A 13,642-nucleotide genomic window follows, 5' to 3' on the forward strand; every position below is an offset into this window, starting at 1 on the left:
GTTTTAAACCACTTAAAATCAGTTCTATCACAAGTTTTGATTCACAAAATAAGCTTGTCTATGTAAGGCCTATTGACACAACACGTGGTAAATAATAATATTATTGAATGATTTTGTAACGCACATATCCACCAATCAAGGTGCTAAAGGCGCTCCAATATGTACCCTGGCTCTGCTAGGCTACCGATTTGGGTGCTCACAACATTTAAGGAATTCCTTCCTCCCGGTGCCCATTTAACACCTGGGTGGAGAGGGGCAAATGCACATTAATGTCTTGTCAAAGGACATTAGTACCATGGCGGGACTTGAACCCATAACCATGTGATCCACAGCCAGAAGGTGTATCCACTAAACCACAACAGTGAGGAGGTTTTTTTTTTTTTTTTTTTTTTGCGTATGTGTGTGAATCAATGGCAAGTGGGGATGAGAAAAAGTGTCTGTGTGTTAAAAAGCCCCCAAGCCTACTCACATATGAGTTCATTATGATAATAATAATAATATTAACATTTGTATAGTTTGTCAGAATGCAAATTGCAAATATAATGTGTTGTTAGGTAGGGCAAGCCATAATGTTTGTCCTACCTAGCAACAACTAATGTATGCAGTTTGCATTCTGACTATTGAAATACAATTATTTGTTACAGATGAGTGAAATAATTTGTATTGAGGCACTTCACAAGGACATATGCATTGAATTTGGTTATATTACAAAAAATGGTCTATTAGGTTGTAAACATTATCCTGATTTTGCAACTTTACCAGGAAGAAAGCAGAATTTTGTTCTCATGAAATGCTAGGAAACATGATCTCTGCTAATTTTCAGTTGATATCCTTTGAGAAGTTTTCTTGTCAAAGCTTACTTCTTAGAGCTAGAAGACAAACTGTTGATGTATGATAGAAAAGGCAAATGTAGCATTAATAAGAAAATAGTCGACTAAAGACAAAGAAGGAATAGTTAATTGAGTTCTCTGTTCATTTCTTAAATATATTGCTGTATAGTGTATAATATCTTTGTAATGACTATTCTAATAAAATTGTAAATATGGCAAAGTGAATAGTTTAATGGTGGTTATTTTACCTGACTGCTAAGAAAGCATAAATGCTTGTTTGTTAGTAAGCAACCAGAGGACCGACGGCTTTAGGTCCTCTCTGAATAGAGAATATCGTTTACTTGATTTGAGAGTAAGGTTTCATGGCCAGTATTCATAAAAGCATGAAATGGTTAAAGATATACAAATAAGAAAGGGAAAGGGGAATGGGGGAGAGGGATGAGATAAGACTGAAAGAAAGATGATAGTGATAGTGTTAAGGGAGAGAGAGATGCAGAAAGAGAGAAAGACTAAAATGATGAAAATAGGAGTTTGAAAAGGGTGTATATTATAAGAGGTAGTGTGAGGAGAGAGAGATAGACTAAAATAGAAGAGTTTAGAAGAGAGAAAGGAGGGTGTATATAAGAGGTAGTGCGAGGAGAGCGAGAGAGTTGTTGGCCCTCTAAGAAGATTAGAGTCCTGATTGTATAAAAGCCTCCGAATTGAGCAATCCAGTCGTATTCTTTTTAAAATAAATATTTTGTTTATGTTTGTATATAATATTTTTTACTGAAAAGTAAAAACAAACCAAACCAAGGTAGAGAGGGACAGGCAATCAATCAATCAAATAAAAGAGAGAGTGAGAGAAATAAGAGAAAGAGAGGGAGAATTTTAAATTTCACCTTCAGATTTTTCTTTTGAGGCCGCCATCCTAGTCAAGCATTTCTTATGATGGAGGTCTCGGCTGCACTTTTTCCACAGATATAGTTAGGACAATACTTTAAATTCATAATAATATATTATAGAAATATTAAGTTCGCTATCATATGTATACATGTATATGTAATCACATTTTGACAAGAAGTTATTATTGTTAGCATATTTGTATTATACTTTTTATATCTTACATTTACATGTTCTTTACGCACGACAGGCGTTGACGTTACTAAGAGCACTAAAAAACTTATCACTTTGATAATATTAAGCGTTTTTCCATTGATTATGAATTGTAAGTTGAAATATACGCCTTGGAAGAACTCATCGTTATTATATCAATACTTGCTGATCGTGAAAACCTACAGCTATACCTACTTTACTATACTTATATAGAGGCCCAATATTTAGGTCTAAATTTTTAAAGTAACATCATGATGGTGAGAGATTGAGGGCATAAACTAGGTAAATGTTTAGTATACTGCTGGTTGCTTTGGTATAAGCCAGTTTACGGTTGCAGTCTGAGCATGAGCAGATAAAGGTCATTGCAGAACAAATTTTGAAATACACGGAGACGAAATACTGGATACGTGTTCATGAAAGTTATGTAACATTATTCATTCATGCACATTCAGTGCCATCCATGATACACAGGTGGAAGTATTCTTTGAAAAGGAGAAACAAAGGCTATTTATATAGCACCTCCATCGCTGTAGGAGTGATTATTTCAAAATGTAAAAAGTGGGACCTCTTCATGTTTTTAAGATCTGTGGATATTCGGGGTCATTGCAGTAATGTGCTAACCGTGAACTGGTCTATTCAATAACTTGTTTTCACAAAAAAGTTTCTTACAACCTTTTTTCGATCCCTAATGCATTTTGTATGAAAGCACATTCTGTGATAGAATGGAGCTTTTACAGGCCATTATCATAATCTACTAACTTATTCTTTGAGATTAATATATCACACTAAGATCATTTTTTTCTTTATATTATAATTACTCTCCAAAGAAGAATGTCGATCATTATAGCCTACTTTCATTTTTTTCTTCAAAATTTTATTCATTTTTGTTAGTCACAGGTGTAAGCCTATTTATTATTTATTAAAGCCCCTCTATAGTGTTGGGAGTCCCAAATTCGGCATAAATTTGACTTAAAGTGTATCATAATGTAAAAGAGGATGTCATTTAAGACACACTTCTGCAAAGATTCCCCCTCCCGCCACAAAAAAAAAATGTGTTAGAAGACAAATATTGATAAAAGAATACGTAATTAAGGTTTTCTGTACACAGAAAACCTAAATTTTGCCATGAATTTGTTTGGCTCCCAACACTTTAGGGGGCTTTAATTTTTGAACTTATTGATTATAATTTGTTTTTCTTTTCATTTATTTTTATTTTTATTTATTTATTATTATCATTATTTTTATTTATTTATTTATTATTATTATTATTATTTTTTTTTTTTTTTTTTTTTTTTTTTTTTTTTGGGGGGGGGGGGGGGGGGGGGTTATATACGGAAATTTGATTCTTTTACTTACAACAAAAGATACCCGTGGCGTTTAAACGAAACCGTCAAAAGTACAAGTTCGACCATGAAGTAGGTTTTAAATTTAAACCGTCACAATTATTATAATGGCAGGTTCGCCGACATTCCATTGAAACCGCTTGAAACACATAGGAAATTGTACTTATTTGACGGTTTCATGAAACAATTCACGGTACAACAGCGAGAGATTGAGGCCAAATACCTATGGCCTGGCCCTTTTAAAAATGCAGTAAGAACAGAAACAGGTTTGCATTGTTTGAAATCGATTTAATGACACTGAGTGATTTTATTTCATAAATGTTCTCAATACAAACAAACATAATTATTCAATGCAAAGTGTTACAAAGTTCATTCTGTCTATAACTTGTTTTGAAAGATAATAATACCTCCATCATATTCTTCAAGCTCTTCATATAGGACAGACTCAAATTCCAATTCCTATAACAGATTAATGAAAAAAAGATATCAACCATTGCTTTTAGATTTTGATATCTTTTTTAACATTGTCATGACATATATAAGATGGACTCAATTTAAATAAAATTGCTAATAGGTTGGATTTCCCTTTAACAAATTATATGCACTCCTCTGATATGTCCAAAAAAACATTTAGAGTTCACTTGTGCATTAGTTTGAACAACTCATACATATCACAGCTCACTTTATTTGTCATTTCTTCCTTGATATAATTATTAAAATAAGCAATTCCTGACCCTGCCTATGGTCAGTTGAGGAGGAAGTAGGCATATTTCTCTTCTTGTGACAGAGGACCAGGATATATTATCCATTTAACTTTTTAGATTTTCTTCCACTGAAATAAAGATGACTGTAAATATATAATACGCTCCAACCAACACTAACAGCTTGTTCACATATAAAGACGTTAAAAGACGGGAGTTGCTGCTACCTTGTTTGGCGTTCAACAATAAGGGGATAGAGTAACGTCGATCTGGCGCTGCTCAGTGGCTACCGAGCTCACGATCAATTGGGCAAAAAGAATTTCCATTTTCGATTTAATAAAATTTGGAGTGGACTAAAAGATTATTATTATTATTATTATTATTAAAGCAGCAAAACCACTGTTCAAAACAAAGTAATGACGTAATGTGCAATACACTTCCCATGTCTGTATCTTTTAATGCTCAGTGAATACGCACAAGTAATTTGTTGCGCACATATATATGCCCATCCTATTTAGATTGACAGAAGAAGAAACAAATTCTTGATGCTACATGTTCTTAGAAATTAATTAGAAGTTAATTTTGTTTTTTAATAGAAGAGAGATACTCGACATCAAATGAGCAGTCGCGAATCAAATTTGAATGTCCTATTCTGGACTCTAATACAGAGACTGCTCGTGTGAAAAGCTGCAATAATAATCTGGCTATCGTTCGCAATTGCACAATACATGTGTGTATGTATATACATATTTAGAAGAAAGTCAAGATTTCTGCTCGGAGTTCAAGAAATTACACTAAAATACAAGAAATAATGATGCTCCGTACACAAAGAAATTGTATATATATATGATTTGCAAGGTACCAAGAACACTAATACACTTGAAAATAAATGCTCAAGACCTTATCAAATGGCAATAAAACCTTGCCACCATCAACATACATGTATATGCAAAACACACAAAATTTGGAAAATTAAATAATGTTTGGAATAGGTGAATGTAATGTTTCATCTTTAAGTTAGAAATGAACAGGCATTTTTTATCAGCAGTAACAATGGTATTGAAAATATCGATAATACATGTGTAGTAACATGTACAGAGCGCTTGATACAAATATTACTAAGCGCTTTAATGTATAAGCTGTAAAACAGTATCATATTATAGTATGTATACCAAGCGTTTATGGTTCTAAACGCTGTAAAAAAATTATCATTACCACGACTCGCTAACTTATAAGAAAATATGACATTCAGATTTCTTTATACCAGGTAAACATTTCCTAAACCTGGGTGTAGAGAGGCACATAAAAATTGTCTTGCCAGAGGATTTCATGCAATAACAAAAAAATATATATATAATGCCAATAGGCCCATCAAACATTAAATCTATTATATTTCATAATCAGTCAATATGTTATTTACATATATCCATCTATTTTCAAATAAAGAGTGGCATAGAATATAAACAATGAATATATACAGAAGATATTTACAAAAAATGCAAAGGTCCATGAGGCAATACTGTTAGGATGAATGCAGCAAGAAAGCAAGATATCATGAGAACTATACAATTTTAGACTAACCGCGAATTCATCAAAATATACACCCAAAAATATAAAAAAACACCTGATGACTTGTAATGCATAATTGATAACATAGTACTTGGAAGTGTTTGCATAGTAAATTAGGATTGCGCTTATATATGTAACAGTTGTTTTGAGGTAGAATGGCAAGAAATCAAATTAGGAAATAATAGTAAAATTCAATTAAATATTCCATCAGTGTTTGTAAGATATATTCTTGCAACCGCCAAAAGCCCGCTCTGAATTTTATTCAATAATGCTATTGCATTTCATCCTAAGGATCCTAAGGTGAGGTAGGTTGACGATTTGTCTTAGCTCGTCGTTTTCCAGGACGTTTGCCACCACCATCATCGTCATCGTTTCTGTGAATGCGTTTGCTATGTAATAGAGAGACAGAAAAAAAGAGGCAGAGAGAGAGGCAGAGAGAGAGAGAGAGACAGGGAAAGATTAAAAAAAAATACAAAGAGAGAGAGCGAGAGAGAGAGAGAGGGAGAAGGGGAGGGGGCATGGGGAGATTGTGAGAGATACAGACAAAAAGAGGGGGCAGATGGAGATGGAGGCATTAACTCTGCGTTAAAGATAAAGACCAGTTCTGGTCATGCGATTGCATTGTGAAAGAAACGTTGTGCAATCGATCAGAAAAGTTTGATCATCTAGCATATAAGTATTGGTGTGTACTGCAAGGTTCTGGAATCATCAAAATGATAAGAAATTTGGCCCAGTCTTGGTAAAGTTACAAGCACTGTACACAGAAAGATGTAAATGGGACTACCCCCACACGTGCGTGACATGTGCGTTATATCTATCAGGTCCAAATAGATATAATAATTTAACAAATATATCAATTAGTAGGCAGTTTCTCGGCAAAATTTGTATGATCACATATTAGTCAAAACATATTCTTTCACATGATTGGTAATAAGAGCTTCCATTTCATTTTTTGAGAGGGGGGCATTTCCAAAACTGGCCTTTACCTTTAAAGTATAGCCAGTTAATTCACTTCTACATGTAGCTACAAGCAGACGATTATAAAGGAACAAGAAATGTTGAAGACAGCAATAGAAACAGTTGAAGAGATAAAGGGGAGAGCGAGAGAGTGGGTGAGAGAGGAAGAGAGAGAGAGAGAGAGAAGAAAAAAAAAGGTAATTGTATATTATGTTACTTACCGATGTTCAGGAATTTGTTCACTGTCGACTGGAGCTGCAATTAAACAAAGGAGGATATCCAGTTGTAAAGAACTTCAAATGAGGAATATAAAACAGAATTATAGTAAAACTTTGAAAAATGGAAAACAAATTTGTCTTTGAAAAAACTTATCAATCTTATATGCGAATACAAGTATTTTAAATACGAGATGCATATATAGTACAAGCAACAATGCTATTTTTACATGCACGTAGAAAATTGTAGATTCACCGATAGGTTATCACTTCTTTTGGGGGTTTCTTATACTTTATTTAATTATGACCATGATATGATTGCATGTACATTTCAATGTTTGAAAAAATCTAATGATTCCTATTTTTTATGTGGTGAATGTTATAGGTTAAAACTAAATAATAATACATTTTTTGTAATGATAATTTGACAGAGTACACATCTGCTTACTAAATAGTTATATTGTGCAAGGAAAAAGCATTACTCGAGGTACAAGTTTTTATCTTAACACACTAGACATACATGATTATGATCTACACTTACTGCCATAATTTTGGCATAACATTTTCTTTAAAAATTAAATGTGATGAAATAAACAGCATCTTCATTATTTCTTGACATTTATAATAATCAAGATCAATTATATAGTAAGATGTCATACATCGAAACCAGTGACTGGGATATATAAAAGAAAAAATTATTATGCATGCCAAAGGTATATACATGTAACTTCAAATAATTATAATAAAAGTCATATTCTTATAGCACCTAATACTATGTTTTAAAGCGCTCTACATTGTAATTATTGTTACCCCGGTCATTGGATTCAATAGATAATCCGCACATGATAAAGCACACATTCCGCTCCCTGAGGAGTATTCCTGCACGGTCGGTGCCATTTTACAAGCACACACGTTTGTATCCTATCGAGTACCCATTTAACACCTGGGTGGAGAGTGGTAAACGTAGAATTAAAGCGATAGTTGAGTTCTTGTTTAAAGGGATCCGGTATCTTTGTCTCAGATTCTGAAACAAAATCCTGGATTTAGCTCATGCTGCAATGATAATTATAAACCTTTAGGTCACTCAGGAACTCCATGACTTTTACAAGCCGACGCTTATCTGATTATGAAGATATTTATGATTGGAACAATGATTAACAAATTTTACACTACAGTCTATTGGGGAAAACAAGTATGGTAAAACCGGTCACTCACAGATTTTTACTTTTTTGAGGCACTTCTTGATCATTTTGAAGCGCAATTTTTTTTTAGGGCTTCAAAATTACACCATATCACAGACACTGATAACACGTAGGTATCTCAGATTTAACATTGTTTAATCATCCGTTTAAGACTGCAAATGCCTTCAAAGTGCATGATTATTGCTCTTATTCTTAATATATGACATTTCTAGTGCCCTTTTAGAAACTAAAATTGCTATGAAGGGAATTTTAGACCCCAAAATGTGTGAATTTAGATTGAATCGATCATACCAATTCAGCTCCATTTTCAAAAAAATATGGTGACCGTTAATCAATTAATTAATTAATAATAACAATAAAAAATACATTTAATTGTGCATATTATAACCAACACGGATAAGCCAACAAAAAGTCAATATTGGCAATGGCTGGAATAAAATGTATAAGGCGCTATCTTGTTTTTCAATGGCTGGTTCAAAATTACAAAATATTTGTGGGGCACCACAAATATTAGAAATGGTTATATTTATGGATATTTCAGCCGTCTCTGAACCGATTTGAATCAAAGATACTTTTGTCATTTAAATTTTATATTCTTTCAAATTTGACACTCAGTTTTTCATTATTTCACATACAAATTGTGTGTAGCGCCCTCTGCAACAAAAGTCAACTACCGGTATCCCTTTAAGTCTTGCAAAAGGACATTATAATAATGATAACTGTTAATTATAAAGTACCAGCTACAAACGACCAAAAAGCTTACAGTATTCCCATTACCCAATGTACTGGATTCAATGGGCCATTTTATTAATGTAACCAAATTTAAAGCGTAAGTCTTTGTGTAAGTGCCTCAATACAATTACAAACTATTTCATTCACCAAATAAGAATAATAGTATTTCAATAGACAAAATCTGAACTGCAAACAATTAGTTGTCGCCAGGTAGGACAAACATTATGGCTTGACCTACCTAGCAACACTTTATAAATGCAATTTGCCTTCTGACTATTGAAATACTATTAATATCAGGTAAATGAAATAATTTGTATTGAGGCACATCACAAAGACTAATGTATTTAATTTGGTTACATTATGAAAATAGCCTAATACTATCCTGGGAAGCATGCATTCCACCTAGTCGCCTTTTTATGTGCGTGCACATGCTAATCCAATCACATTGACCTACTCATCCTACCGGATACCAATTCAGCACCTGGGTGGAGGGGAGCAATTTAGATAAAATGCCTTGCTCAAGGACATTAGTGACACAACGGGACTCAAACCACAAACTATGTGATCCACAGTTCGATGGCCGTATCCAATAGACCATGACACCTCTACAATGATCATCCCATTTCGTTAACTCAAGAAAAATATGTACATTACATAATCCGACTTTAATTGTCAACCATAATCTTATTGGTCATTTGCGGCTATAACAGTGTACATTCATACACTTTTTGCCAAATAAAATTCCATGTTTTTCCATGACTTTCCCAGGGTCAAATGTGGCACATAAAGTAAACATTTTGCGCGCATGTGCAGAAGATAAACACTGTAACCATCATCATTATCGATGTACAAAAGGTAGAGCTCAGCGCTCATGTTGCATACATTGAACTTACACTGGCAGCTGTTCCTGGATCGAAGCTTACTTTCAAAATACATTCGCTATTAATGTCAGATAATCCAACCAGGGGGGTGTTTCACAAAGATCCTAAGTAGAACTTAACTCTAAGTTGGACTTAAAAATTATGGACAGCCATTAGCATCTTTGAAAATATTTGGTAAAAATATTTTTGAAAGGCATAAAATGTTTATTCAAATCATTCATATTTTCTATCATTAAGGAGATTTCATATTCTTGATGTGGAATTTATAAAATGTCTAAAATACTTGAATTTCTGCTTTTTAATGTATTTCATTTTAAGGCTCCAATGGCTGTCCATAATTTTTAAGTCCAACTTAGTGTTAAGTTCTACTTAGGATCTTTGTGAAACACCCCCCAGGCATCATGAAAATGGCAGTTCCCCGGCATTTTGAATTAAACTGACAGTAACTCACAATTTAAGTCCGAAACTAACATCAGTATCGTCGATGTCATGTACGTACGTGCCGCAATACACAGTGCATGCATGCGATGCAAAACCAGGGAGTTGTTCTCCCTGGCAAAACAAAACAAGGACGCGTACCGGTACTCAATAAGGAATGATCTCAACAATGTGCAGTGTTGTGGAAAATGTCAACTTGACCTGATAGTGACTAAATCTTTGTTTGCATGATTAAAAGTCTCTTTTTGATACATAAAAATATGGAAAAGTTAATAATGCTTTGTTCTGTCTACAAATAATTACCCAAACTTTCCCTGTTGGATTAACTTGGGGGGTATTTTTAAAAATGAAATAGGTCCTACACGTTCTCGGAAAATGCAAGTCATGCCGCACCGCCAAACCCCACGCACATAATACACATAGGGATCAATGCAGTTCTCAGGCGATCATGATCACTCACACAAATACATGCAGTACATGTTTACATTATACACAACGCGTTCGTTCACAGAGCTAGCGAACAACCATCAAGTCATAAGAAATGCGTTCCTAAATGAGAACACAGAAACAAAGAGACGGAAATAATTATTATTTATACATCTGACGATAAAAACACATCAATTTCAAAGAATTTTGTAATTCCATGAGTTTCCATGACCCATTTATAAAAACATCAATTTTCCATAACTCAAGGCCTGGAAAAAGAATTAGCCAAATTCCATGACTTTCCATGTTTTCCAGGTCCCGTACAAACCTAATTAGCTTGTATAAGGGCAAATAAAAAGATGTGAGATTCTGATGTACAAACCTGCGCCTTTTCTGCATTGTGCAGATCTTGATCCACTGGTTGAAGGCATGTCAATTAGATTCGAAAATCCAGATGAATATCCTGATCCTTGGCCTACTGAGTGTCGGGATGATTCTCCCGGACTTGCGTGTAATGAGTAATGTCTCCCTTCTCTTGGCAATTCCTGCACCTGTTGAGGCTCTGATTGAATACGTCTGTGAGGATCACTCTGGAACTGTCCAGAAGGTTGTGCTGATTCCAGCAGGTGAATTAGGTGAGCGAAGTTTGACTCTGGGTGTGTACTAGTCATTGGCCTTTCCCACTGGTAGAGGTGCTGTAGATAACGTCTTCTTAACGAACACTGTAGTTGTCGTTGATAACATTTCAATTTTGACAACGTTTGTCGTCCATAATAGTTTCTTGCCATCCTCATTTGTTGTCGTTTTTGACGTTGCTGTTGTTGTTTTTGACGTTGCTGTTGTTGTTTTCTTTCTGACCACATCTGTAGCATCCTGATCCCTTTCTTTGAATTCTTTTTCCCGAAGTAAGGATTCTGACATGACAACAATACGAAGATTTGCCCCAAGACGAAAATCCAATTGAAACCAATTGAACACCAATTGAAATTTCAATTGGTTTCAATTGGTTTCAATTGGTCTCAATAGGTTTTAACAGGTTTCAATGGGACCTCAGATGTTTTCAATTGGTCCAGATTGGCCCCATTGGCCCCATTGGCCTAGGCCCCATTAGACTTTAATGGGTCCCCAATTGGTTTCAATTGGACCAATTGGCCTTAATTTGGACTTCAATTGGTCCCATTGAAACCAATTGGCCAATTGAAACCAACAAATCTAGGCATCTCATGAATATTCATTATCACTTTACACGTGTCACAGAAAAATAAATTTATCATGATTTGTTAAGCAAATTATGACAATGCACATCAATTTTGTGATTTCTTTATTCCTTCAGCAATTATTAACCAATAGATTATTTTGTCTGATCATGTGACAATTACATTCACGTTTTAGCAATAGATATATTGATTTATATATTGATTATATGATTACTAACCAAGAAACAATATACATATTTAGTATATATATTTGTCCGAGCCAATGTCACTGTAAATGAAACTCTTGAATTCACTTCAGATGATATTTGTGATGAAGTTAATGCAAATGAGATTGGAATATACTTAATTAGTTGCCAATATCGATTATGAAGTATCAATAATTTATTACTGGTTCTTCTAACTGGATCGATTTACCAATTGAATCCCCATTGAATGCCCCCATTGAATCCCAATTCAATACCTATTGGCAATTTGGAGTAAATGGAAAGTGAAACAGTGGGTACCCATTGGAACCAATTGGCAATTGGTCCCCAATTTGGAGTAAATGGAAAGTGAAACAATGGGTACCCATTGAAACCAATTGGTCCCCATTGGAACCAATTGGCAATTGGTCCCCATTGGTTTCAATGGGTACCCATTGTTTCACTTTCCATTTACTCCAAATTGGATTCAATGGGGACATTCAATGGGGATTCAATTGGATTTTCGTCTTGGGAGAGAACAAAGGAAATGAAAAATTATTAGCTGTAAAAATGAGGGGAATTGAGAGAAGGGATTGGTAACGTGGAGATCGGCCGACCTCATCCATTTCCCTTTGAATACACATTTTTTTCTTTGAAACCCCTATTTTTTTGTTAAAAATGTACGTCTATGAAGAAGGATACAAGTGTACATGTAGAGTTTGTAAACAATACTATTACAATTTTATTAGATATATAAAAATGAACAGCAGAAATGCAAGGAGGTAGATGAAGGATTTTTTGTTTGTTAATGTTACAACACAGTTTTCCCGAAATTATATTCTGTCCTCATGGTGTAGCCCCCCCCCCCCCCCCCCCCCCCCCCCCCCCCCCCCATAAAACATGCATGAGCCAGTTTGGTAGACATGGGTTTAATTTTTGTTAAATCATCACAGTAATAAGATATTTTGGGGATTTTTAACACTTTTAAGATCCTATGATCTTTCACCCTTATGACCTCTTGCACCCCGAATCTAGTCAGTTCATAGTATGCTCATACCTGTACTTAACGCTGAAACAAGATATTTTCTAGCAAAAAATGTATGACTTTCTGTCTGTTTCTGACCTTAAGAGTCACCTTTGCCCACTTACTGTCGAAATCTAATCTATCCATTCTTCCATGCTCATACATACTTCATCCAAGTTTGGTTTCAATTAATTAATGCTTTTCAGGTAATCGCAGTGACAAGATATTTTCTGGTCTTTTGAGAGAAAAAAAATTACGACCCTGTGACCTATGACCTCTTCACCAAAAATATAATCACTTCATCCTTGCATTCTCATACTCCATCCAAGTTTGGTTTAAATGCAAGTAATTTTTCTCAAGCAGGACCGACGGACAAGCCCAAAGCGTAACTATATACCTCTATGCATCACCACCTTCGGTGGGGGAGCCATAAAAACAAACAAGGGAAACGCTCTTGGCGGTCTCGCCTGCATAACGCAATTCAATATGATAAACCAGAACGTCAATGACGCAGCGCTCATCCGCATCTTGCAACAACAAATATCGTAAGTTTTATGTGGTACACTTTTGAACTGGTCAAAAAATAAAAATTTGATGCCCTGGAAGGGACATAATTTCATTTCATTTGCATAAAGTACCATAAATAATCAATGGAGCAAAATCTCAAAATTCTGTGTAGAAGTTTAGTGTTCCAAATTTAGCTCTACCAGATAAGGCAAACCAAATCAAAATCGGTCAAGAAATGAGGGAGAAGAAGCAACTTTTGTTATTTTTGGAATAAATTTGCATAAATTACCATAATTAATTAATGGAGAACAATTTCAAAATTC

At 34.5% G+C, this 13,642-nt stretch overlaps 1 protein-coding gene across 1 annotated transcript in view; it reads right to left on the reverse strand.

Moving 5' to 3' along the window:
- Positions 1-4,290: 4,290 nt before the first annotated feature.
- Positions 4,291-13,642, reverse strand: part of LOC105438843 — an 86,535-nt gene continuing 77,183 nt past the window's right edge. Inside the window, exons 16-18 of the mRNA XM_030981722.1 lie at positions 10,772-11,303; positions 6,717-6,750; positions 4,291-5,927 (exon numbers count right to left, since the gene is read on the reverse strand). Of these exons, the coding sequence (XP_030837582.1) occupies positions 5,834-5,927; positions 6,717-6,750; positions 10,772-11,303 (660 nt within the window). The 3' untranslated portion in view covers positions 4,291-5,833. The remainder of the gene's footprint in view (positions 5,928-6,716; positions 6,751-10,771; positions 11,304-13,642) is intronic.

This window comes from Strongylocentrotus purpuratus, unplaced genomic scaffold (assembly GCF_000002235.5).
Source record: "Strongylocentrotus purpuratus isolate Spur 01 unplaced genomic scaffold, Spur_5.0 spur5_scaffold_12, whole genome shotgun sequence".
NCBI lineage: Eukaryota > Metazoa > Echinodermata > Echinoidea > Camarodonta > Strongylocentrotidae > Strongylocentrotus > Strongylocentrotus purpuratus.